A 24,873-nucleotide genomic window follows, 5' to 3' on the forward strand; every position below is an offset into this window, starting at 1 on the left:
GCTGGAACAAGAGCTGTACCAGCGGAAAGAATTGTGCCCAGGCCTGGCAGGGGTCCAGTCTGAGGAAAAAACTTACTGAAGCATTTCTGAGGGTGAGATTATCTGTATTCAGTTTGATTAGACACAGATTTGCGCATTTTATTTTATTTTGCTTGGTGACTTACTTTGTTCTGTCTGTTACTACTTGGAACCACTTAAATCCTACTTTCTGTTTTTAATAAAATCACTTTTTACGTATTCATTAACTCAGAGTATGTATTAATACCTGGGGGAGCAAACAACTGTGCATATTTCTCTATCAGTGTTATAGAGGGCAAACAATTCATGAGTTTACCTTGTATAAGCTTTACACAGGGTAAAATGGATTTACTTGGGCTTAGACCCCATTGGGAGTTGGGCATCTGAGCTAAAGACAGGAACACTTCTGTTAGCTGCTTTCAGGTAAACCTGCAGCTTTGCGGCAAGTAATTCAGACCCTGGGTCTGTGTTAGAGCAGACGGGCATGTCTGGCTCAGCAAGACAGGGTGCTGGGGTCCCGAGCTGGCAGGGAAGGCAGAAGCAGAGGTAGTCTTGGCACATCGGGTGGCAGCTCCCAAGCAGGTTTCTGTGATCTAATCTGTCACACTACAATTATGGGATTTTTGCTTCTTTAGAAATTGTTTATATTCTTTATAAAAAGAAATGTTTACTTAAAGAGGAAAAACAGCTCTCAAAAAAGTTTTTATTAAGGGGTACTAGAGCCTAGACAGACAGTTAAATTGGAATTCTGGACGGCAAGAAGTTATATCTGTTTGACTCACCAATCTTTTGATGATTCTCAGCAAAAGCTTCTGCTGTTTTAGATCCCTCTTGGACTTTAATACTTCAGCAAAGCTGTCCATGTTTTCTGGAGACATACTGTCCAAGTTGTCTCCTCCGTACAGCTGAACCAACAATGACAAGCATTTTGATGCAGTCTCATATATTTCAGTGTCATCACTAGGAAGCTAAAATAAACAAATAAACAAACTTAAATTCCGCAAAATTCTGTATCACTGGGATCTGAGAAGAGCATTAAAATTTGTGCTAGGAGGCAAAATTTTATAGTCATCCTAATTGAAATACATTATTAAACATCAGTAAACTTTTAAAGTGATTGAAAGACATAACTAAAATAAAGTTATTTTTGATCAGCAGTGTATAAGTGTCTACAGTATGCTTGGTTTATTTCACCTAGTTAACCGACCTACAATGGCATCATAAGACTCTACACATATTGCTACTGTTTCTGTTTAATATATTTTATTGCTGACTTTTAGGACTGTGCAATTTTGCTTCAAACAGCATGAATAGAATTTAAGATCAACAGAGACCATTACAATCCTCTAGTCTGACCTCTTGCATCATACAGGCCATAGAATCTCACTCAGTTATTTCTGCATCAAGTCTATAACTTCTGGCTGAAAGACATTCAATCTTTGTTAAAGACTTCAACTGATGGCTAATTCACCACATCTCTTGGTAAGTTGGTCCAATGGTTAGCTATCCTTATTTCCAGTCTGAATTTGTCTAGCTTCGATTTCTAGCTATTGGTTATTGTTATGCCATTGTCTACTAGATTAAAATGCCATCTAATACCAGATATCTTCTCCCCATTCAGGTACTTATGGACAATAATCACTTAACTGTGTCTTGTTTAAACTCAATAGATTGAGCTTCTTAAATCTCTCTCTGAGGCAGGTTTCCCAGTTCTCAAATCATTCTTCTAACACTTTTCTGAACTTCTGCCAAATTTTCAAAATCCTTTTTGAAGAGTGGATCCCAGAACTGGACACAGTATCCCAGTAATGGTCTCATCCATACAGTATACAGAGGTAATGTCACCTCCCTTCTCCTACTCAATTATTCCATTCCAATAACTATTACTCAGTTTATCACAAAACTACTACTAAGGGTCTGTCTGGATCTAAGAGCTGTCTATTAGCACTGTGTAGGAGCTCAGGGTTTCGGCAGGGAGATATAATTCTCCCCAAGCCCCCGGACCAGTTGCGGAGTGTCAAGGTTCCTTCCCCACTCTGAACTTTAGGGTACAAATGTGGGGACCTGCATGGACACTTCTAAGATTAATTACTAGCTTAGATCTGGTACAATGCCACCATCCAGAATTTCAGTGTCTGGAGCACTTTCTGTCCCCCCAAAACTTTCCCCTCCCTGGGTTGCCTTGAGGGACTTCACCAATTCCCTGGTGAACACAGATCCAAACCCCTTGGATCTTAAAACAAGGAGAAATTAACCGTCCCCCTCCCTTCCCCCCACCAATCTCTGGTGAGTCCAGATCCAATCCCCTTGGATCTTAAAACAAGGAAAAATCAATCAAGTTCTTAAAAAGAAAGCTTTTAATTAAAGAAAGAAAAGTAAAAATCATCTCTGTAAAATCAGGATGGAAAATACTTTACAGGGTAATCAGATTCCTATAGCCCAGAGGAACCCCCTGTAGCCTTAGGTTCAAAGTTACAGCAAACAGAGGTAAAATCCTCTCAGCAAAAAAGGAACATTTACAAGTTGAGAAAACAAAAATAAGACTAACACGCCTTGCCTGGCTATTACTTAAAAGTTTGAAACATGAGAGACTAATTCAGAAAGATTTGGAGAGCCTGGACTGACATTTGGTCCCTCTTAGTCCCAAGAGCGAACAACTCCCCAAAAAAGAGCACGAACAAAAGACTTCCCTCCACCAAGATTTGAAAGTATCTTGTCCCCTTATTGGTCCTCTGGTCAGGTGTCAGCCAGGTTTACTGAGCTTCTTAACCCTTTACAGGTAAAACAGACATTAACCCTTAAATATCTGTTTATGACACGGCGCCTCTCCCCCGAACCTGCCAAGGCCGGGGGAGAGGCAGAGAGAGCTACGGGGGTGTCCTCTCTCCCCACCGTAGCCCCGGGGAGCCCCACTGCACCCCCAACGCACCTCCAATCTCTCATCTCCAGCCCCACCCGAGATCCCACACTCCCTGCTGGAGCCCTCACCTCCCCTGCACCTCAACCCTCTGCCCCAGTCAGAGCCCTCATCCCCCCGCACCACTCTCTGCCCCAGCCTGGAGCCCCTCATTCCCAGTCCCACCCCAGAACCCACACCCCAGCCGGAGCCCTCACCCCCCTGCACCCCAACCCTCTGCCCCAGCCCTAAGCCCCCTCCCACACTCCGAACCCCTTGGCCCCACCCCGCCATATGAATTTTATGTGCACCAATATGGAGGTGATGTGTCACACATCACCTCCATACTGGCGCACATAACAAAATTCATTCTGCACGTGGGTGGGAAAAATTAGAAGGAACTCTGATCTGGATGAGTCCATGGGGAAAGGTCCATCATAGCTGTTAGCAAAGATGGTCAGACATGCAATCCCTGTCAGAAGCCAGTAGTGGAAGACAAGGGTGGATCACTGCATAGTAGCCCTCTTCTGTACATCCTCACCTCCCAAAGTTCAGGTATGGACCACTACTGGGGAGAGGATACCAGGCAAGATGGACCATGGTCCGACCTAGTATGGCAACTTTTATGCTCTTACGCCAATATAAGGCAAGAAATATATAGCAAAGGCTGAAACTCAGACATCATATTACACCACAGATAGCTGTGCCTGGGGAATACAACTGATATGGTTCACTTTTGGGAACTCAGAGTGGAGAACTTTACATACTAGGCACCTACTCATGCGTAGGGATAATCATTAGAGTCAGTGATGATAATTTAGTCTTAAGTCTGAAATTTCTGGCTTTTGTCAGTTTAAGACTAACCTCATCTGTTATTTTAACATAATTTTAGTGTGTAAAGTTTGACATATTACACTCCTTAAATATCCCTGTAGTAATTCTTCAGACATCTATTAGCAAACAAAGCTGCCTTTCTTTATATCCACACAGCTCTTTTCATAAAACTGCATTACGATGGAAGCTATGGATTAGCATTCCTAAGACATATGACACCATATTACACCTAATATTATGGACGTACAGCTTCCTGTGAGAGGACCTCTCATGGTTATTCTTTACCCTTTTTGTTTTATTACCTGAATTTACTTTATTCTAGTTAAAAGTCTTATGTAGCTGATATTTATAACTTGTTCCTTGTCCCACTTATGTATGTATTTTACAAAGTACGTGACAACTGAAGGTTTTATATAACAAGGCAACCAGGGAAAGAAATTACATTTTATATTTATATGCCAAATTCCGAATTCTATATTCAATTGACTTCAGTGGAGGTTTTGACCAACTTAATTTTTCCTTTATTGGAAAAACAGCATCTTATCTACATGAAAAAGACATTCAACATTAAGAATCTATACTCTCTTATAAGTACCTTTTAATATAACATAACATATATCAGTCCAAGTTATGTTGTTATCAGGTCAATTCAGATATGCCTACTGAAACATGCTACAAAGAAAGTCACTATACCTGCACTACAGTCAGTTTTTAAATATTATTTATTTTCACATCCAAAGAAATTAAATACATATTCAGCTAGATTGTCCTGGGCCCTTGCAGAGGGCAGTCTCCCAGTTCATCACCAGCAATAACTCAGAGTTGTATTTTTTTTTGCAATAGCTGTAATCAGGGCAGCATAGGGATTGCTTCCTCAGCACCCCTCTGGGGACACAATCCACCCTGCAAGGGGGAGAAAGGATGTGTGACTCTGCCCCGATGATGTTGCACTACCCAAACACGAAGAATCAACCACTAGAGGCAGAACTCCTCCTGGAATGTATCCTAGGGCACACCTCCTTCAATGAAGCTAGAATGTAATTAACGCAATTTTATCCAATATACTTGATTCTTAAGGAATCCAAATAATAGTTTGAAGCCAGTGTTGTCTACATCTAACACATGGAGACATCTGAAGAAGTGAGGTTTTTTACCCATGAAAGCTTATGCCCAAATAAATCTGTTAGTCTTTAAGGTGCCACTGGACTCCTTGTTATTTTAGTGACATGGGAGTAAGCACAAAAGCATGGCATTGCTGTCTGACTGTCTGCATCAGCATTTTTCTTCATAATTCCCACATTGCACTACTACCAGTAGAGCTGCACGAAGGGAGCACTAGTGTAGAGAGGCCTATGGTAATATCAGTATACTCTTTAACACTGGCTGCCAGTCTGCACTAGTGATAGTACACAAGAGGGAAATTTGAAGAAAAATGCTGATGACAAGGCGCTGAAAGGCAAACAAAATAAAGACACAAAGCTGGAAAAGCCAAAAAATGAAACGCTGATTTTTGGGTAAGCAGTCTCTGATTTAAAACAGGAATAGGAAAGTTAATGCCATGTTGCCAGACAACAGCAAACTGATAGGCAGCTCATCTCTTTTCTTAATAAGGCAGAAGAGAGTTCTAATTTATTTTGCTAATTGGACAAATTCCATGTGCAATGCATGTGTTTTCATCCGAGAAAAAAAATATGTTTTTTGAATACTGTTCAGGTTTTCAAACCAGAACACATTTATTGCATAAAGAATTTGGTTGGACAAGGGGTGGGGAGATATCAAAAGAACTCTGGGCCTTTAGGAAAGGAAAGGAACGGAACTGCAAACTAGAATTCCATCAACACAATGCCAATTCTCTTCACTTTTTCTTAACCATAAGACATCTCTAGTTGCCTTTTCATTTTTTCAGTCTTCCAGAGGTTTATGTCTTGGACCTTTTGACCATACAGGAGTATATGGATGTCACTGTTCTGGGCTGCTGACCATTTGGATTTTTAAGTACAGGATCCAAAACCATACAGAGGAAAATGATAAAAAACAAAAATACCCTATCGCCTGTTGGTGAACACTTTTCACAATGCGATTACTCTCTATCTGACTTACCAGTCCACATCTTCAAAGGAAATCTGCAGTGCACTTTCAAAAGATGAGCTTGGGAGCTTAAATTACTCTGCTAGATACCAAAAATCACGGACTAAACAGAGACATTGGTTTTATGGTTATCACAAAAATCTGTAACCCACTAACCCCCTCTATTTGTCCCATGACTGCAAAGGCGTTAGTGGGCCACTCTACCTTGAATGGTCCCTTACAATGCGTGCTAACTACTTATGCTAAACAATCTGTTTCACCTTGCATTTTGCTGTGACCAGGGAGTAGCTTTCCAAACATGAAGCAGAGCTCTATGTGGCTTGAAAACTTGTCTCTCTCACCAACAGAAGTTGGGCCAATAAAAGATTATTAGAGAATATTTAAATAAAGATGATACAAAGAGTTCAAAGCGTCAGTTGTTGGTCATTGGGGGCAACATACAGAGTATAGGGGGACGCTGGTATGTGGGAATTGGTTAGCACATAACATATACAGTCTGTAAGGTCCCCCAATGTGGGGTGTATGGTGGGTGGGATCAAGAAGCAGTAGGGAAGCAGTGAGGGTACATCGCTCATACAGTGGGTTACAGGCAGTCATGGGTATAAGTAAGCGGGCCGGGTAATGGGGACAGGATGACCCTCACATGGTGGAATCTAGTTCGGTGGGTTTAGGGCTTAGGGGATATGGTTCCGTAGGGGGGGTTTATAGGCCTCCTCCCCCCCGTGGGTGCACGGAGCCACGCCGGCTCATTCTTGATATTGGCGGTGGCCGGTGATGTGCTCTGTGTAAATGTCCCTAGACCACCGGATAGTGTCCGAGACCATCAAACGTCTCATGAGCCGTGCATAGCGACGGCCCACTCCACAGGCCCTAAGTACACGTTCATTACAGGGGTCCCAGGCACCCAGTGCCCCGACAATCAGGGCATCGGTGTACCTCCCCAACCTTGTCTCTCTACTTACAGAAAATGCACATTAAAGTAGCTAAAGTTATAAGAGTGCAAATAGTATAACCCTCCCCAATGATTTCCTATTTTGGGGTGAAATTTGTAAAATAAAATAACTGCTTGTTACAATCTTGATGCATAGTGTGTGTCAAGTTTCAGCTTAAGTAGTTTTGATGGTCATACTATGATCTCCTGAAAACAGGTTAATAATGTAAAATCTGAATGGCATTTAGTTCTATCTGGCATAGGCACAGGCATTATTAGCTCCATGTAGTTTTATACCAGATTCAAACTAAACAGGAAATTGTTTTTTTATTATGGTCTTAACTTTGCAGTTTATTGCCAAAATATGTCTTCATTTTGAGCCCAGTTACACAGAGTTCATGAATTGCAAACCACTGCAAGAAATATGTGAGATTATTTGAACTGAAGTGGCAGTTTTCACACCAATGGAGTTGTTAGGGCATCTAATTTTAGAGCTACAATGAAACTGTCTGGAATACCCTGAGGGGACACTACTTCAGCACTTTAATGAGGTTATACACAAAGAGAGTTTATTACGATAAGAGAGAGATGTTCATTAGATCAGTAATATGATTACAGAACATGCTGTACAGGAAGGGCCATTGGGAGCTATAGGCAAGATGATTTTTGCAAACATTTGTATAAAGTAAAACATCATTATTATACTTATTAGTACATATGCACACTTTTAAATATGTTTTTTTTTAAAAAAACATACTACATAACACTATCTTTTGGCTTTAAAAGCAAATTATAGACTTTCAAGCCAAGGAAAAAAACATTTTAGGAAGGACTCTTCTTAGCTCACTTTAATATATTCTAATTGTCAAGGAATCAAAGGCCCCATTATGAAATTTTGTACTTATGACAACATATCCTTATTTCCCCTGCAGTTTCTTTATGCAATTCCACCAAGGACAACTGCCCAGTATTCAGCCCTTTGGACTTCAAAGTGGGTGCGTACTGACACAGGAGTTTATACAAATTAATAAAAAAGTGATACAATTTCAAGCAGGATCATGGAAATTCCCTTTCTCATTGCTGCATATTGTACAGAGAAGAAAGCTATTTGTGGCAGGACATAGGGCTAACATCTAACAATACATAGTATCTGAGAACTGTCTGCATTCATAAGAAATAGGTGGTAGTCTATATATGTTGATACTCTTCCTCCTGACATTTTTGATGCCAGAAAAGCAGATGCTTTCCAATGCTTTGAAACAAGTCACAGCACAATCTTGGCAAATGAGAAATCTCTTCTTGTTGGAGATTTATTTATATATATGCCAACATGCAACTGATCTGCCACCACCAAAGAAGAAATACACACCTATCTGAGAAGTTACTAATATTGCCAGTTGTCCTATGGTACCAAAGCCCTGAAGAAGCCTTTCTCCAAAAGAAAATACCAGTTTCCAGCAAGATGATCCATTACCAACTTAATATGTTATAAGAGGGACAGAAAGGAAATCACGCATCGTCACAGAGATAAAGACTGTATTATGGGTCGTTGGGAGAGAATCTATTCAAGCCAAATGTTAAAGAAAAGCCTGTTCTGTCTAATCCACCCAGTGGGTACTTATACGACCCTCATCTCTTAGAATATAAGCATCACCCAACTGAAAAGAAAAACAAAAACATTCCCTGCCCCTTTCTGTAGGAATAGTTGAAAGGTATAAGAATTTTCTCTTTTTCTTTGAATCTATGGAACACTTATTGAGGAAATGAATTTAGGGTATATTATCCCTTGCAATTGGAGCCCTCTCACTTGGTGGCCATCACAAGCTGCCATTCATATGCTATGCCAGACCAAGAATAAGGATTTATGGGTGCTCATCTAACTAAGGAGAAAGTTAAGTTACTTATTTCAAACTGAATTCTAAATTAGAGGCTCATTCTTGGCCTGACTTGGTAAATTTTTATTTTTATAGGTGTGCTTATGTTATCTTACTTAATTTAGAATAGTAGTAATAGTTAACTCGTAAAAATAACATCACATTAGTATTGCCAAGACCAAGTAGATTTAGCATGATCTACTATAATGCATAAGTGCTGGTCCTTTAATTAACGCTTCCTCCTATTTTTGGAAAGTTTCTGAAGAGCACTCCAAATTTTACAGGGTATTACATTTGCAAAGCAATATTACATCAACTTTTCCAAATCATACAAATCATATCAGAATAGTCTAAATATTCCATTTGGTAATTTCTGCAAAGGCTACAAACTACAGGTGAAATAAACAAATTACAATTACTTTTAAATACAGAAGTATTGGACAACAAAAATGTAGATGGAATTGGTTTTTAAGCAATACACTTACCAAGAAGAATCTAGAAATAACTGGTCAATTTATTTTGCTTTGATCAATTAAGGACAATACTGATAATGGGATTAAATACTGAATTCTCTATATTTGCAGCGTTTCTCCATGATGAATTTTGTAATTATCTCCGTTTCAATGTTCTTAAGAACTTAGTGGTTTCATTTACATGCAGTCTGGGTGTCTTATATTTGCTTCAGTGTGTCCTAAATGTTGGACTAAACCACAATTACAGAAGGGAAAAATTGATTCTAGGTTTTTGACATTTTCAAGTTTAACTCATTTTGATTTAAGAGTGTGCTAAGCATGTAAGAACTTGGTTGAAAAAATTAGTCAGTGGGGTGGGAGACACAATCATCTACTTGAAGAATTTAAATACCAGCGAGGAATTGTTCAAGGTAGCCCAAGAAGTTGTAAGTATTGTAAGTGTAGCAGAATGAAAATACAGAACAGGATTTCAAGCCCTGCAGGTCTCACATCTGGGTCTGTGGGGGTACTGGGAGTCATCACACTTCAATCCTCCACCTGGCAGCTCAGATACAACAACTGGAACCAAGGTCCATGAAGCCCAATTGTGTCACAAGCCCCGCCTCTATGTTCTGATTGGGAGAGCTCCAAGGCTCCTGATTGGGCCAGAGCCACTATTTAAGCCAGAAGAAGAATCAGGAAGTTGTCTGTACAACTGGGCTTCATTCTGCCATGGATTGCTCGTCTGGCATTTTCCAGTTCCTGCCTTCCAGTCCTGACTTGGCTTGACTCTTGGTAACTGACTCTTGATCCCTGCCCTTGGTTTGTCACTCGATTCTGATTCCCTGACATTCTAACCTGGCTTGATTCCTGGCAATTGGCTCCTGGCACCTTGGTCTGCACCTGACATTAACTCCTAGGCCAGGCCACACATGCCCTGGCCCTGAGACAGGGAAATGTATGTTGACTATCAGGGAAAATGTCTACCTATCAGACTGTAGGTGAGTCTCCTATGGGAGATGGAAGCTTCATCATTTGGGCTATTTAAAAACTAGAGTGGACAAACGTGTACAGGGAACAAACTTGCATTAGCAGGTAGAATGAACCAGACAATCTACTAGGTCTTTTCATCTCTTCTAGGATTTAAAGTTTTGTTCTCTGTCCTTAGAGTTGCTACCATAGGTACATTTTTTAAAGAACTTGACAGGAGTTATGTCTTGCTTTTACTTTAAGTGGGATGGATAAACTGACCTGCCCAACTCCAGTATTAACTCCAGGTATGTCAATATTCTCTTACCAATAAGTACAATTCTGATATGTTTCTCTTTATAGTTTCACAGACACAGATCACTGAGACAGTAAGAGGGACAGACAGTTAGGTGGGGGTGCAGGGAAGTTACAGGATGACATGGTTCATCTTAGACAATCTAAATTGCTTTTGTGTACTCTATCTCTGTTTGGAACCATGCATACTTACTGCCTCAAGGAAAATAAAACACTGTACATGTACATTATGTAATTGCTAAATGGCGTCCAGTGTTGTTCCTTTCAGGTCACATACCTCACTGACGACAATGTCCTTGCCAGGTTTGAATCTGAATGTGAGATGAGCACAAAAACAACCCTCCCATAGCAGGGTAGTCCCCTGCTTCTGCCCTGAAAGGGTTAAAAACAGCCCTGGGAGGGGGCTGTGGCTGGAGAAAGCAGCTTTAGGCTGGGGCAAGAAGCTTGGGCTGATTGGGGTAAGTAAGCTCAGCTGTGGCCATGCTCCAGTCAGGCCCAGCTGGCCTCAATAAGAGGCTGGGAGCCAGAAACCCAAACAGTCTCTCTCTAGCTATAGAGGGAGATGGGCCTGGCTGCAGGGAGCTGGACATAAGCTACCTGAGTGAAGCAGGGCTGGGGAAAGGCAAAGGAGCTGGGGAGCTCTAGCCTGGAAAGCCACAGGCTGTGGCCTAGCAGAAGGCCAAGGGGTCCTGGGGGTTGCAGAGGGCAGCCCAGGGATAGGCCAAGGCAGCAGGTCCAAACCCTCCTTGCCAGCGATAAGTAGGCTGATACTGCAGTCTGCCCCAGGGCGCAGGGGCTAGACAATGACTGGCAGTAGCCATACACTGAGGCAAGGTGGGGATGGTGGGTAGGGGTTCCCTGGGGAAGGGAGACCCTGAGAGAAAGGGGTTACTGCCAGGGGGTAGCACCCCATGTAAAAGGGCACCGGGTCCAGGGAGGGACACAGGGGCCAGAGGACAGGCAGATCACTGGCCTGCAGAGGGAGCTCCAGAGCTGAATCGAGCTAATTCCTGGAAGACACCAGCAGGAGGCGCCGCAGGGATGAGTCCGCTCGTCTGCACCCCACCCAACCTTTGAAAGCAGAACACATTTTCCCCATGCTCATAAAACTCAATCAATTCTAATTTACAAAAAAAGTTTAAAAATTCACCTTTAAACTGTTACAAGGATGAGAAAATTCAACCAAAAAGGAACATTTCTGAAAAGATTAAAAATGACTGAAAACAGGTTTTAGAATGCAGTGGCTCTTTCAGCCTTTAATACAGTGGTGCTATCATACCTCTATACAATGGCTAATAGCAACATGTACACTCATCAAAAAACAAGATGCTAAATTCTGCTAATTATTATGTATACAGAGGGTACATTTGTCAGTGTTTAGTTCTATGAACTTTGTCTGGTTTATTCATTTGCATTGTATTTTCCAGGTTGCTTTTGAATTAAAGTTTAGTTAACTATGATTAAATACAGCAAAGAATCCTGTGGCACCTTATAGACTAACAGACCTTTTGGAGCATAAGCTTTCGTGGGTGAATACCCACTTCTTCAGATGCATGTGGTGGAAATATCCAGGGGCAGGTATATATACGCTAGCAAGCAAGCTAGAGATAACGAGGTCAGTTCAATCAGGGAGGATGAGGCCCTGTTCTAGCAGTTGAGGTGTGAAAACCAAGAGAGGAGAAACTGGTTCTGTAGTTGGCAAGCCATTCACAGTCTTTGTTCAATCCTGAGCTGATGGTGTCAAATTTGCAGATGAACTGAAGCTCAGCAGTTTCTCTTTGAAGTCCGGTCCTGAAGTTTTTTTGCTGCAGGATGGCCACCTTAAGGTCTGCTATAGTGTGGCCAGGGAGGTTGAAGTGCTCTCCTACAGGTTTTTGTATATTGCCATTCCTAATGTCTGATTTGTGTCCATTTATCCTTTTCCGTAGAGACTGTCCAGTTTGGCCGATGTACATAGCAGAGGGGCATTGCTGGCATATGATGGCGTATATTACATTGGTGGATGTGCAGGTGAATGAACCAGTGATGGTGTGGCTGATCTGGTTAGGTCCTGTGATGGTGTCGCTGGTGTAGATATGTGGGCAGAGTTGACATCGAGGTTTGTTGCATGGATTGGTTCCTGAGCTAGAGTTATTATGGTGCCGTGTGCAGTTACTGGTGAGAATATGTTTCAGGTTGGCAGGTTGTCTGTGGGCAAGGACTGGCCTGCCACCCAACGCCTGTGAAAGTGTGAGATCATTGTCCAGGATGGGTTAAGTATCAGAGGGGTAGCCGTGTTAGTCTGGATCTGTAAAAGCAGCAAAGAATCCTGTGGCACCTTATAGACTAACAGACGTTTTGGAGCATGAGCTTTCGTGGGTGAATACGTGGGTGCATCTGAAGAAGTGGGTATTCACCCACGAAAGCTCATGCTCCAAAACGTCTGTTAGTCTTTAAGGTGCCACAGGATTCTTTGCTGCTTTTACAGGATGGGTTGTAGATCCTTGATGATGCGTTGGAGGGGTTTTAGCTGGGGGCTGTATGTGATGGCCAGTGGAGTCCTGTTGGTTTCTTTCTTGGGTTTGTCTTGCAGTAGGAGGCTTCTGGGTACACATCTGGCTCTGTTGATCTGTTTCCTTATTTCCTCATGTGGGTATTGTAGTTTTGAGAATGCTTGGGGGAGATTTTGTAGGTGTTGGTCTCTGTCTGAGGGGTTAGAGCAGATGCGGTTGTACCTCAGTGCTTGGCTGTAGACAATGGATCGTGTGATGTGTCCGGGATGGAAGCTGGAGGCATGAAGGTAGGCAGGTTTTCGATATAGGGTGGTGGTAATGTGACCATCACTTATTTGCACCGTGGTGTCAAGAAAGTGGACCTCCCGTGTAGATTGGTCCAGGCTGAGGCTGATGGTGGGGTGGAAGCTGTTGAAATCATGGTGGAATTTTTCCAGAGTCTCCTTCCCATGGGTCCAGATGATGAAGATGTCATCAATGAAGCGTGGGTAGAGAAGGGGCGTGAGTGGACGAGAGCTGAGGAAGTGTTGTTCCAGGTCGGCCATAAAGATATTGGCATATTGTGGGGCCATGCGGGTGCCCATAGCAGTGCCACTGATCTGGAGATATATATTGTCATCAAATTTGAAATAGTTGTGTGTAAGTATAAAGGCACAGAGCTCAGCAGCCAGTTGTGCTGTGGCATCATCAGGGATAGTGTTCCTGACAGCTTGTATTCCATCTGTGTGTGGGATGTTTGTGTAGAGAGCCTCTACATCCATGGTGGCTAGAATGGTGTTTTCTGGGAGGTGACCAATGCATTGTAGTTTCCTCAGGAAATCAGGGGTGTCACGGAGATAGCTGGGAGTGCTGGTGGCATAGGGTCTGAGTAGAGAGTCCATATATCCAGATAGTCCTTCAGTGAGAGTGCCAATGCCCGAGATGATGGGGCGTCCAGGATTTCCGGGTTTGTGGATCTTGGGTAGTAGATAGAATAACCCTGGTCGGGGCTCTAGGGGTATGTTGATTTCTTCTGGTGTTAGTGTAGGGAGTGTCCTGAGTAGATGCTGTAGTTTCTTAGTGTATTCCTCAGTGGGATCTGAGGGAAGTGGCCTGTAGAATTTGGTATTGGAGAGTTGTCTGGCGGCCTCCTTTTGGTAGTCAGACCTGTTCTTGATGACAATGGCACCTCCTTTATCAGCCTCTTGATGATAATGTCAGGGTGGTTTCTGAGGCTGTGGATCGCATTGCGTTCTGCACGACTTAGGTTGTGAGGCAAGCGATGTTGTTGTTTCACGATTTCTGCCTGTGCACGCCGGCGGAAGCATTCAATGTATAGGTCCAGACTGTCATTTCGACCCTCAGGAGGAGTCCATGTGGAGTTCTTCTTCTTGTGCTGTTGGTGGGAGGGCACCTGTGTATCAGTGCACTGTTCAGTGTTGTCCTGGAAGTATTCTTTGAGTCGGAGACGGCGAAAGTAGGCTTCCAGATCGCCACAGAACTGTATCATGTTAGTGGGGGTGGCAGGGCAGAAAGAGAATCCCCGAGATAGGACAGACTTTTCTTCTGGGCTGAGTGTGTAGTTGGATAGATTGACGATATTGCTGGGTGGGTTAGGGGTACCACGGTTGTGGCCCCATGTGGCAGGTAGGAGTTTAGACAGCTTACAGTCCTTTTCCTTTGTAGAGAGGTGAAGTGAGTAATGTAGATCTCCTGTCTTATTCTAGTGAAGTCCATTTGTATAGAAGTTTGGTTATTAATGAGAGTCTCCAGGTTGGAGAGCTCTTTTTTGATGTTTTCCTGTTTGCTGTATAGGATGCTGATCAGGTGGTTCCTCAGTTTTTTTGATAGAGTATGGCATAATCTCTCACTGTGGTCTGTGTAGTATGTAGATAGCAGTGGATTTTTTACCTTTAGTCCATTTGGTATGATGTCCATCCGTTTGCATTTGGAAAGGATTAAATGGATGACTGTCTGTCACACATGTCATGAGACGTGGAGTCAAGCATTTTAATAGTTTTTAACATGTCTATTGTTCTTGAAATGTTTGAAGTTTGAGTCAGCAAAGTGGATAAGCAGGTAGTATGTGGGAGAAGAAAGAAGTAAATAACTATGAAAGTTCTTAAGAAAACAACCAGTAGGGTTAAATGAGAGGCTACAGATAACAGGGTATCAGGATGAACAAATATACTGAAGAACTCAGAGAACTAGTCTAGGAGGGTCTCAAGAGGGGAGATGTCCAAGGAATAGACCAATAGGCCAACAGGAAAAAGCAGTGGTGAAACAAGATGATGTTTGTGGGGTGGTATTTTATGAGGCTTCCGTCTACCATAAGGGATATGTAAGTGGGAATAAGGTAGTCACTATATACCCAAGAGATTATGCAATGTTCACCCATTTCCCACATAAAAAAGAATAAATGTAATGAGCCTGGGTAACAGGGTGCTGGCTGGGAGAAACAAGCCAGGCCTCTGTTAGCCCTGTTCCAGGGGAAGAAGGGTAGTAGTTGGGCTGGCTGAGGGGCCATGCCCTAATTACCAGACTGGATCCATCTGTAGGCCTGGGTAGCCAGCCTGCCCTATAAAGCTGGCTAAGAGACAGGAAGCAGGGGGAGACAGGAGAAGGAGGAGCGTGGGCTCTAGATCCTTGCTGGCTGGGAAGTTAGCAGTCTCCCAGAGTGTTGGTCTCTGTAAATAAGTGGTCACGGGAATGGACACAAACAATAAAAGGACACAGGTGCTGCACTTCAGTTGGTCTCTGACTGTGTTTGTGGAGGGGCTGGGAGAAGGCACCGCTACACTCTGGTTCTGCAAAGATTGTTTGGTAATTACAAACCATGATTAACTTTTCATACATTTTTTCATGATTTCCCTGAGTTGTGATGATTAGGCCAAACTGAGAGGGATGCTGAGCTGCATCTTCCACTGCAGCCAAATGCTTTGCACCTATGATGATCTGACCCTTTGTTACAATGACTTTCCTCAAAATTTGACAAATGTACAGCTATGATTCACAGCACGATTATCTCATCTAACATTGTAAGTAATAAAAGGCCCATATTCAATCTGTTTTATTTAACTTCCAGTAAATGTTATCTACAGAGGGGTAGAAACTATAAAAATAATCTGTAGAATTAAGGACCAATTCAGGCCTTGGGCTATACACAAAGGCAAATACTTGAAAAAACATGGCCAGAAGTCTTGGGTCATGCCCCAGAACCAGTGGATTTCACAGTCTACACCTTCCAACCTCCAGTTAAAGGATATAGTTTACAATGTCACTTGTACCCCCTTATCACCTACTCACTGCTCTGTTAGGATTAATCATCATCCGTGGAACAAGTAACCTCCATGGGCAGCTGTGGGCTCACTCCTGGGCTGACATGATTGTGGTGTTACATTATCTCTGGCAAAGCAGCATTTATGCCAATATCAGCACAAAGATTGCTTTTAATTTTATAACAAAGGGTTCAATACAGATACCTTCACTAATAGGCAATTGATGCAAAGTTCAAAAGAAAGGAAAATAGGTGAGTTAACTTACATAAACCAATGCAATTATGCATTTATGTTAAGAACTTGCACCTCTCGCACAGAATACAAGGGAAAATTGATCACTTTTAAAAAATCTTTTCAAGACTCAAAAGCAAAAGAATTAATATGCATCATCATGCTTCTTGATTTATATATTTAAAACAGCAAATACCAAGTGACATGTTAAACCATCTTCAATACATCAGAATAGTGGAACAAAGTAAAGCACAGCTGTAACTGAGGCTGCTCTGATGAGATGTGGAGGTGGGTGGTAACATAATCAGTACATGCTAACTATACATCTTATTCTATCCTTTAATTAGAAGGTTGTAATAGACTTCCAGGTGGTATAGACTGAGTAAAGCAAGGCTACTATTTTTCTGTTCTTTAGGGAGCTAATGAAATTTAAGTCTAAAGGTCAAAAAAGTAAACATTTGTCTATCTCCAGTGTTTTGCTTAAAAGGAAATTGTGAATCTGTTTAGGTTTCAAAATTTACCATATACATAGATTTTTAAATTAACAATATATAAGAGTTAGAATATTATGTAATCCAAATTTGAGCACACTCTGCATTGTTGTGGGGACTTGAGTGGGGATTTCAAAAGGGTTTTATCAATTGCTGGTACAAGTAAATCTAGTCTAGGTAATGTCTACAGACAAGTCTAGTACAGAAAATTATAAAGAAAGCATCATACTTCCTCAGAATAGGAGTCCACTGGCAGAATAAAATCAGAAGGTCAGCATTCATGTCTGGATACCTATAGGTTTTGTTTAGCTGAGACTGGAACCTTTTACCTAAATTTTTTATTACAAATTTTGGTGGTTCAAACACCAAATAGAAATCAGATTTGAAAAACAGGGAGAAAGGAAGAGACCAGGTACTTAACTGGAAGTCTAAGTTAGGATTTCGCATTTAGGCACGGGTAGTTACAATCAGGGCCAGCTCCAGGGTTTTTGCCACCCCAACTGGTGGGAGGGGGAAAAAAAAAAAAGCCGTGATCGACGGCAGCTCCACTGCACCGCTTTCTTCTTTGGCAGCAATTCAGCATCTGGTCCTTCCCTCCGAGACCAAGGGACCCACTGCTGAATTGCCACCGAAGAGACCAACTGCCGCCCCTTCCCCTTGGCCGCACCAAGCAACTGCTTGCTGGGCTGGTGCCTGGAGCCGGCCCTGGTTACAATGGGGACAATCCTCCAATAGAGCCCCTGGGAGCACAATAGACGGAAGTTAGACCCTAAAAGCCTGTTATCTGTCCAAAGGAGGATATCCCTGGAGTAGGTGCTGTTGTAGGATTGTTCTCTGAAGACCTCTTCACAAGCCCTGGCATAGTGGGTGTGCTGAGGGTGGGTCATAGCACATAGACCCAGAGAGGCTACCACAACTTAGATAGTGCTCTGGAGCTGCTTCGGTTACATCAGGGGCCTCTCCAACTTCTAGAGCAGGCTAGGGTAAGGAGATTACAAAGATGGCTTAAACCAGGCCTGCACAACTCGTAAAGTGGCGAGGGCTATATTACTCCAAAGAAAACAGCTGAGGGCTGAAACCCCCTGACCCCCCCCGAAACACATCTCCCGCCCCAGCGCCGCCCAGCCCTGCGGAAACACCCCACCTTCCCCAAAGTATAAAGCCTCCCCCTCCCCTGGGCAGGGGGCAAACCCAGCAGCCCCACCCTGCCGCTTGCCCGCTGACCACACAGTGAGCCCACGCGGGCTGCATGTTGTGTGGGCCTGGCTTAAACCCTCCTCAACCCTCCTCCTGCTGTGCTGCAAATTCCGTTACAGAATCTAACCCAAACCTCTTGCTTCTGATTGGTTCCACAAGATAGGAACTATACATCTGCATTATGTGGAGGTTAAGAACCCAAGTCTTGAGAAACTCTGTTTTCAGGGTGATCTTAATGATGCAACCATGGCTGTGGCCATGCCTCATGAAAGTAGTTGCAACGTACATGTCACTTCATATACCACTCCATATTTCTGGAACATGGTGCATGATGTGCTACCCTGCATGAACCACTCTAAGGCATTACCTGGCCTGGATTCCATGGATTGCAAGTAATGTAACCTTACCATGCCTAACTGGCATGTCCAGCTGCAAAGAAGTAAGTCAGCATCAGTTTCACAGATTCTAGATGCAGTGCCCAATGTCCTCTCTCTGCTTTGACGTATATCATTACGATTTGGTTTAGGGGCAGGAGTACTAACAAGGTATACTGCTAACACAGATACTAATACAGTCATACTGTGTGTACCTCCAAACTAAGTACATTCCATAACAAAATATCAGTGTGACATTTTCATTAAAAATTAATGAAATTCAAGGACAGTGATTTCATTGTCACATGATTTATGAGTGGTTAGTAATATGCGCTCATATTTCAAAATGCTCCACAGCAACAAGGTGTCGTGAGGCAGTTTCTTTGAATTTAGGATCCTGAAATTCAAAGTCCCCTCAAAAACTTGTATGGACACTAAAACAAGGTATTGCCAAAAACTTGCATTTGGCTATCAGACTAGAGGAGTAATTTCAACTTTAGCAACATTCCAAAAGACTTACAAACAAGCAAGTTCTTACCAGCTGAATAAGCAGGCTAATCAGGTCTGTCAGGGGTTTATTGCTAAGGAGAAGGTCTTCAGCAGCCTGGGTGTCCCCTCCTGTGCCAGATTTCTGTGCCTTAATGAGACAAGGAAAAATAAAAAGAAGTCTTGGTGAGGGCTCAGCTTTGAGAAACAAATAAGGTCCATTAGGCGATACAAATTTGAATGGAAGTTCGAAGGAGGTGTTCTTATACTCCCTTTCCTCGTTAAGTATTCGGAGATCTCTATAAGAAGTTATAGTCTGATTGTGTCTGTAACAATAAGCACAAAGCAAAAGGGACTTATGCTGTCATATCCACTCTAAACTGATTTAATATGCTGACCTATGTGACATTTCTTCAGAAAGATACATACCTACTGTATGTATAATATATATATCTCCATGAACTCATAATATAATAATGTCTATCTACAAGCTAGCTAAAAAATAAAATATGTCTGTCTACAATTTATGGTTTTTGTATATATTCTCTCTACACAAATATTTGACTTCTTTATTTTAATGTATAATAGTTCACTGAAAGTCTCCGAAGATCACCCTCAATTTTATGAGATGATTTTAAGTACAATTAAAAACAAGAAAATCAAGATGATTCAAAAGTTAAGACTTCCACTCCCGCCCTCCTGACTTGAATTTCCAAAGTGGAATGATGTAGTGGAATTTGAACTTCAGGTGCTTTACTACTTTTAGAAAATGCCTGATGAATAAGATTCCACAGGGAAATGGTCAATAGTCCTCTGACAGCACTAAACATAGAAGCTTGGTCCTTTAAAAGACAGAGGCAGATTTTTCTGTAGAAGCATTGGAGAAAATTAAGAAAATCAGATTTCTGGTACCCAAAATAAGTTCTCCAGACTGCCAACTAGTCATTGGCTACCAATCTTAAGAATTTAAGCCTTAGACTCAGTCAATAATGGCTGATGCATGTAAATGAGGGCAGAATTTGGACCTAAGTGTATAGATTTCAGTTGCATTTCTCTTTATTTTACCAGACTATGTAACAAATCCTCTCTTCTCCTAGATGCTTATATGGAGTTCTAATAACATACTTCCTATTCAAATTGTGCTCAGTCAGGGAACACTCATTTTTTAAGAACACTTTCAAAAATATCTGATCCCTTAGGAAAAATACCCTGAAGAAACACTATATACTTTACATATTTCCCCTCTCCCTGACCTTGCTCTGGCCATTTACATGAGAAAGGGATTTTGCTCTGATTTACATGAAATCCCTTGCTTTTGTACGACAAAAGGTACAATCAAAAGGTTTTCCACAGGAATCAGTAGGCATTATTTGTAATGTGCTTTGAGATCCTTGGATGGACGCCATCACAGAAGTGCAAAGTATTATTACTTTTACCAGATGCACTAGATTACAGTAACACAGAAATTCAAGAAAGACAAAGCTATTAGAAAATCTTGACTATCTTTCTGCCAAATATTTCAAAAAAGAAGCAGGCAGGATATGCCTGGTTGATAGTATAACTGATTATGTAAATTTGCATGAACAGAAAGGCAGATTTTTAGCACTCACTTCACACCCATTAAATTCTTTTAAAATGCAGCAGGACTTCTTTAATTGTACGAAACAATGTGTCTGAAACACAAAACAACCGGCCTCTCTCCTTTTGGCTCCCCCACCCACCTTCTCAGAACACTCAGTACAGTAAGATTCTCTATCCTCCTCAAGATTGGGGGTGGGAAGTATACTAGTCAAGACAGGAGAACAAGATGCGCAGCGCAATTAGTCTAGATACAGAAGTCACTTTCTGTCAACTAATTGAGGACATCAATCAGATCATCTTATTACAAGGAAATCATAGGAACAACCGAGTTTGGGTAAAAGAATCAGAGGTTTTAAATATCTTTTAAAAGCACAAAATGCAATCCCTTTGAGTAATCCTTTTAAAAATGAAATACAAGAAGGGTAAGTCTTCTAGATGGAGCAGAGAGGATCTCTGACACTGCCCTTTTTGCTATTAAGCTTGTATTTAGTCACAGCAAAAAGGGATCTGGGCTGCAGGAGGAAGGTAAATATCTTTGTCAGTGCACTTGCACAAGCAGAGACATTGTATGGTCATCCACTCATTTCAAATATTAGTAACTTTCTGTAAAGTGCACATATCAACACCTCAGTAGTGAGTCACTATTGACTTACATGACATCATATATTTTAATATCCCTAATGCACTAGGGAGGAAATGTTTTGAAATATCAATGAAAAAATGTCAAATTAAGCTATTTATGGAGTGCACCAAAGCAAAAAAATCAACAAGGATCTGTGTTGTTAGCATACTGTATGACACTGACTTCAGCTAGCTAACACCATATGACGGAGCATACTTATTAAGGAGGTAGCCCTATGATACGTACAACGACTTAATCCAAAGCCCATTGACGTGAATGCAGGTCTTCCCATTGACTTCAGTCAGCATTAGATCAGACACTAAATGAGTGATTTAATATTAGTGGTTCTGAATTACTGATTTGCATATTGGGATCTGATCATATGGAGAACAGGTTGGCAAACAAAGATGTAATTAAAAGATGGGAACAAAAAATCCACTTGTAAATGAATTGTTTTGGCTATGAATACAAATATAAAAGGAAAACATATTGGTTTCAGAAGTTTTCTGTTAAATGAGAACAAGTGTCTGTTAGCACTTTTTGCCTGTAGAATCCTGATCAGGATCAAATCATCTGCTGTAGGGAATCATATTACTGTTCTGAAAAGTCTTCTTTTGTACTGAGAGGCTGATAGCACCCACTGGGATGTTTGTCTTGTAGCACAAAACCAGAAAGGTAAATAATAAATAATGGTTGATGTGCATTTCAACAGAGAAATATATTTTGGGCGTGGGGTGGTTCAAAGAGATGCTTTAAAATCATGTACAAAATTATACAATGTACAGTACTTCAAACTATACTGAACTGCTGAATAAACAACTGGCTTATTAAAAAGCTTGCAGTTCCAACCTACTATCACCCAACATAGGATCCGTATTTTGTCCTCATTATATGTTCTATATCATGGGAGAAAAATGCTTTGTTTTCACAAGAGTTTACATAAAGTGCCTACTACCATCACAACTGTTTCTCCAGTAATCCAAAGGAGTAAAATATAACCAAAAAAAGAACTTAGACATATCCAACAGAAAACACTTGATTCTACCCCTTCCCCCACAACAATCTGTTCTAATTTTATTGACACACACAAGGTCGGTAAAAAGAACAGGAGTACTTGTGGCACCTTAGAGACTAACAGATTTATTTGAGCATAAGCTTTCATGGGCTAAAATCTACTTCATTGGATGCATGCAGTGGAAAATACAGTAGGAAGATATATGTATACACACAGAGAACATGAACATGGTGGGTAAAGCAATATAATTTATTGGACCAACTTCTGTTTCACCAACAGTTGTTGGGACATCTGATGCACTGGACGAGATGTGTAGGACCCATGGATCTTGAAAGGTATGTTGTAGAGGGCAGTGGTGAGCTGCCAAAAAATTAACAACCAGTTCCCTCCTCCTCACCCCTCAAGGGGGTCGTGGCTCTCTCCCAGGACTCCTGCCCCATCCAACCCCCCACGTTCCTTGACACCACACCCCCCGAGACTCCTGCCCCATCCACTCTCCTTCCCTGCCCCTGCCGCCCCATCCAATCCCTCCTCTCATGCCTGGGGGGATACGATACAGGTCTCTAAAATCATGAATGATGTGGAGAAAGCTAACAGTGCCCTCTGATAAGTGAAGTGTTATTTATTTCTTCATGTAACACAGGAACGAGGTGTCATCCAATGAAATGAATAGATCACAGGTTTAAAACAAAAACAAAAAGAAGTACTTCTTCACACAATGCACAGTCAACCTATGGAACTCGTTGCCAGGGGATGTTGTGAAGGCCAAAAAAAAAGTGGCTCTGTAAATGTGCAGACTCACCCCCGCAGCGCCTCCTGCTGGTTGCTTCACGGAATTAGCTTGATTCCAGCTACGGAGCTCCCTCTGCAGGCCGGTGATCGACCTGTCCTCTGCTGGCCCCTCCCTGGACCTCGGTGCCCCTTTAACTGAGTCTCCCCTTTCCCAGGGGAACCCCACCCCACTATCCCCACTTTGCCTCAGTATTGGGTACTGCCCAGTCATTGTCTAGCCCCCACGCCCTGGGGCAGACTGCAGTATCAGCCACTCATCATAGGCAAAGGGGTTTTGGCCTGGCTGCCTTTAGCCACCCTCCGGGTGCCCCTCTGCAAGCCCAGTACCTTGCAGGCCTAGAATTAGGCCCTGCAGCCTGGGGAGTTGCTGGCCTAGGGCTTCTCAGCCCCTAAGGCTTTCTCCCCAGCCCTGCCTTCCTTTAGGTCCCCTGGGTGAGTCCCCGAGCAGCCAGGCCTGTATCTCCCTCCCTGTCAAAGAGAGACCCTTTTCTGCTTCTGGCTCCCTGGCCTTCTTATTAGACCCTGTGGCTCAGTTTGGGGCGTGGCCCCCAGCTGCAGCCACTCCTGTCATCAGCCCAGGCTTCTGGCTCCAGCTACGGCCCCTTGCCAGGGCTGTTTTAACCCCTTCTCTCCCGGAGCAGGAGTCCACCCTGCTACAGGCTCAAAAAAGAATTTAGATAAATTCATGGAGGATAGCTACAACAATGACTATTAGTCAAGATGGTCAGGGATGTAACCCCATGCTCTGGGTATCCCTAAGCCTCCAACTGCCAGAAGCTGGGACTGGATGATAGAAAGCAGATCACTCAAATTTATCCTTATCTATTCATTCCCTGGGAAGCATTTGGCACTGGCCACTGTCAGAGACAAGGTACTGGGCTAGAGGAATCACTGGTCTGACCCAGCATGGCCATTCTTAACATGTAACATGCTTGCTGCCTACTATTCCTCCATTGTCCTAAGATTGGAGAGGTGATCTCTTACAGGTGTCTGAACCTCTTGTGCTTAACAATCTGCCCATCTTGTATTTAACCTGAATGCTAGTTTTCTTCTCCGTACCTGAAGAAGAGCTCTGTACTTCCCTTGCACCAGCAGAAGTTAGTCCAATAAAAGGTATTTACCTCACATACCTTGTGACTCTGGTATCCTGGGACTAACATGTCTACAAAAACACAGCAAACTAATTTTATTCATTTTTTAAGTAAGAAATTTAGTACTGAGGAAACAGGAAAGAGGCTAAATTTTTTTTACAATGGCCTCACTCTACAAGAAAATAGATTCCATACCTGTAAAGTCATGCGGATAACGTTCGCTGTATATATCAGCATGCAATGCAAAATGTCAAGTAAGGACAGCAACAGTCCATTAGCTGTCTTGATGTTGCTTTTATTATCCACTTCTAAATACAGAGCTGCAGTTTCTATTAAGAGATTACAGATGTGATGGACCAGTCCTAACCAGACAGAAAAACAAAAACACATGGTATCAGAAAAGAACATCAATTTGGAAGGTAGCTGTATATAAAGAATAATACCTCACCAGAAAGTAAGAATTTCATATACTGAATTTTCATCAAATGCTCTTCTTTTCTCCCTCCACTTTTATAATTAATAATTTAAAATATAAGATTTTAATTGAGTTCTGTCCACGTGGAGCAGCTTGCAAGACTGGTGCCTAAACTGTTAAAATCAACCATTATAAATGCTTTGAAAGTCATACAGTACCCACTATATAAACACTTACTAGTTACTTTAAAGCGATGCATAATATGCTGGAATATATAGTCGACGGACAGCTATTGTTTACAGAGCCCTTCCTAGTGGTTAACAGAATTAAGTGACTTGCCTAAGGTCATACAGTGACTTACTAGCAGAGCTGAGAATGGAACCCAAAGTCCCTGGCAAACTGCTAATCCCATTTGCTCCCCACAATGTTGTGATTTGTAAAAGGGAACAATA

At 42.1% G+C, this 24,873-nt stretch overlaps 1 protein-coding gene across 8 annotated transcripts in view; it reads right to left on the bottom strand.

Annotated features, from left to right (window-relative positions):
• ULK4 (unc-51 like kinase 4) overlaps positions 1-24,873 on the bottom strand; it is a 440,534-nt gene that overhangs the window by 67,437 nt on the left and 348,224 nt on the right. For 7 of the 8 annotated variants that reach the window (XM_050937890.1, XM_050937889.1, XM_050937888.1 and 4 more), the window contains 3 exons: positions 24,202-24,368; positions 18,958-19,056; positions 801-986 (listed from right to left, as the gene is read on the bottom strand). In XM_050937890.1, the coding sequence (XP_050793847.1) occupies positions 801-986; positions 18,958-19,056; positions 24,202-24,368 (452 nt within the window). Of the gene's footprint in view, positions 1-800; positions 987-18,957; positions 19,057-24,201; positions 24,369-24,873 lie in introns of those variants that run through there. The other variant, XR_007772329.1, reaches the window with a different exon arrangement.

The sequence above is a fragment of the Gopherus flavomarginatus genome, chromosome 2 (genome assembly GCF_025201925.1).
Source record: "Gopherus flavomarginatus isolate rGopFla2 chromosome 2, rGopFla2.mat.asm, whole genome shotgun sequence".
In the NCBI taxonomy this organism is placed as follows: Eukaryota; Metazoa; Chordata; order Testudines; family Testudinidae; genus Gopherus; species Gopherus flavomarginatus.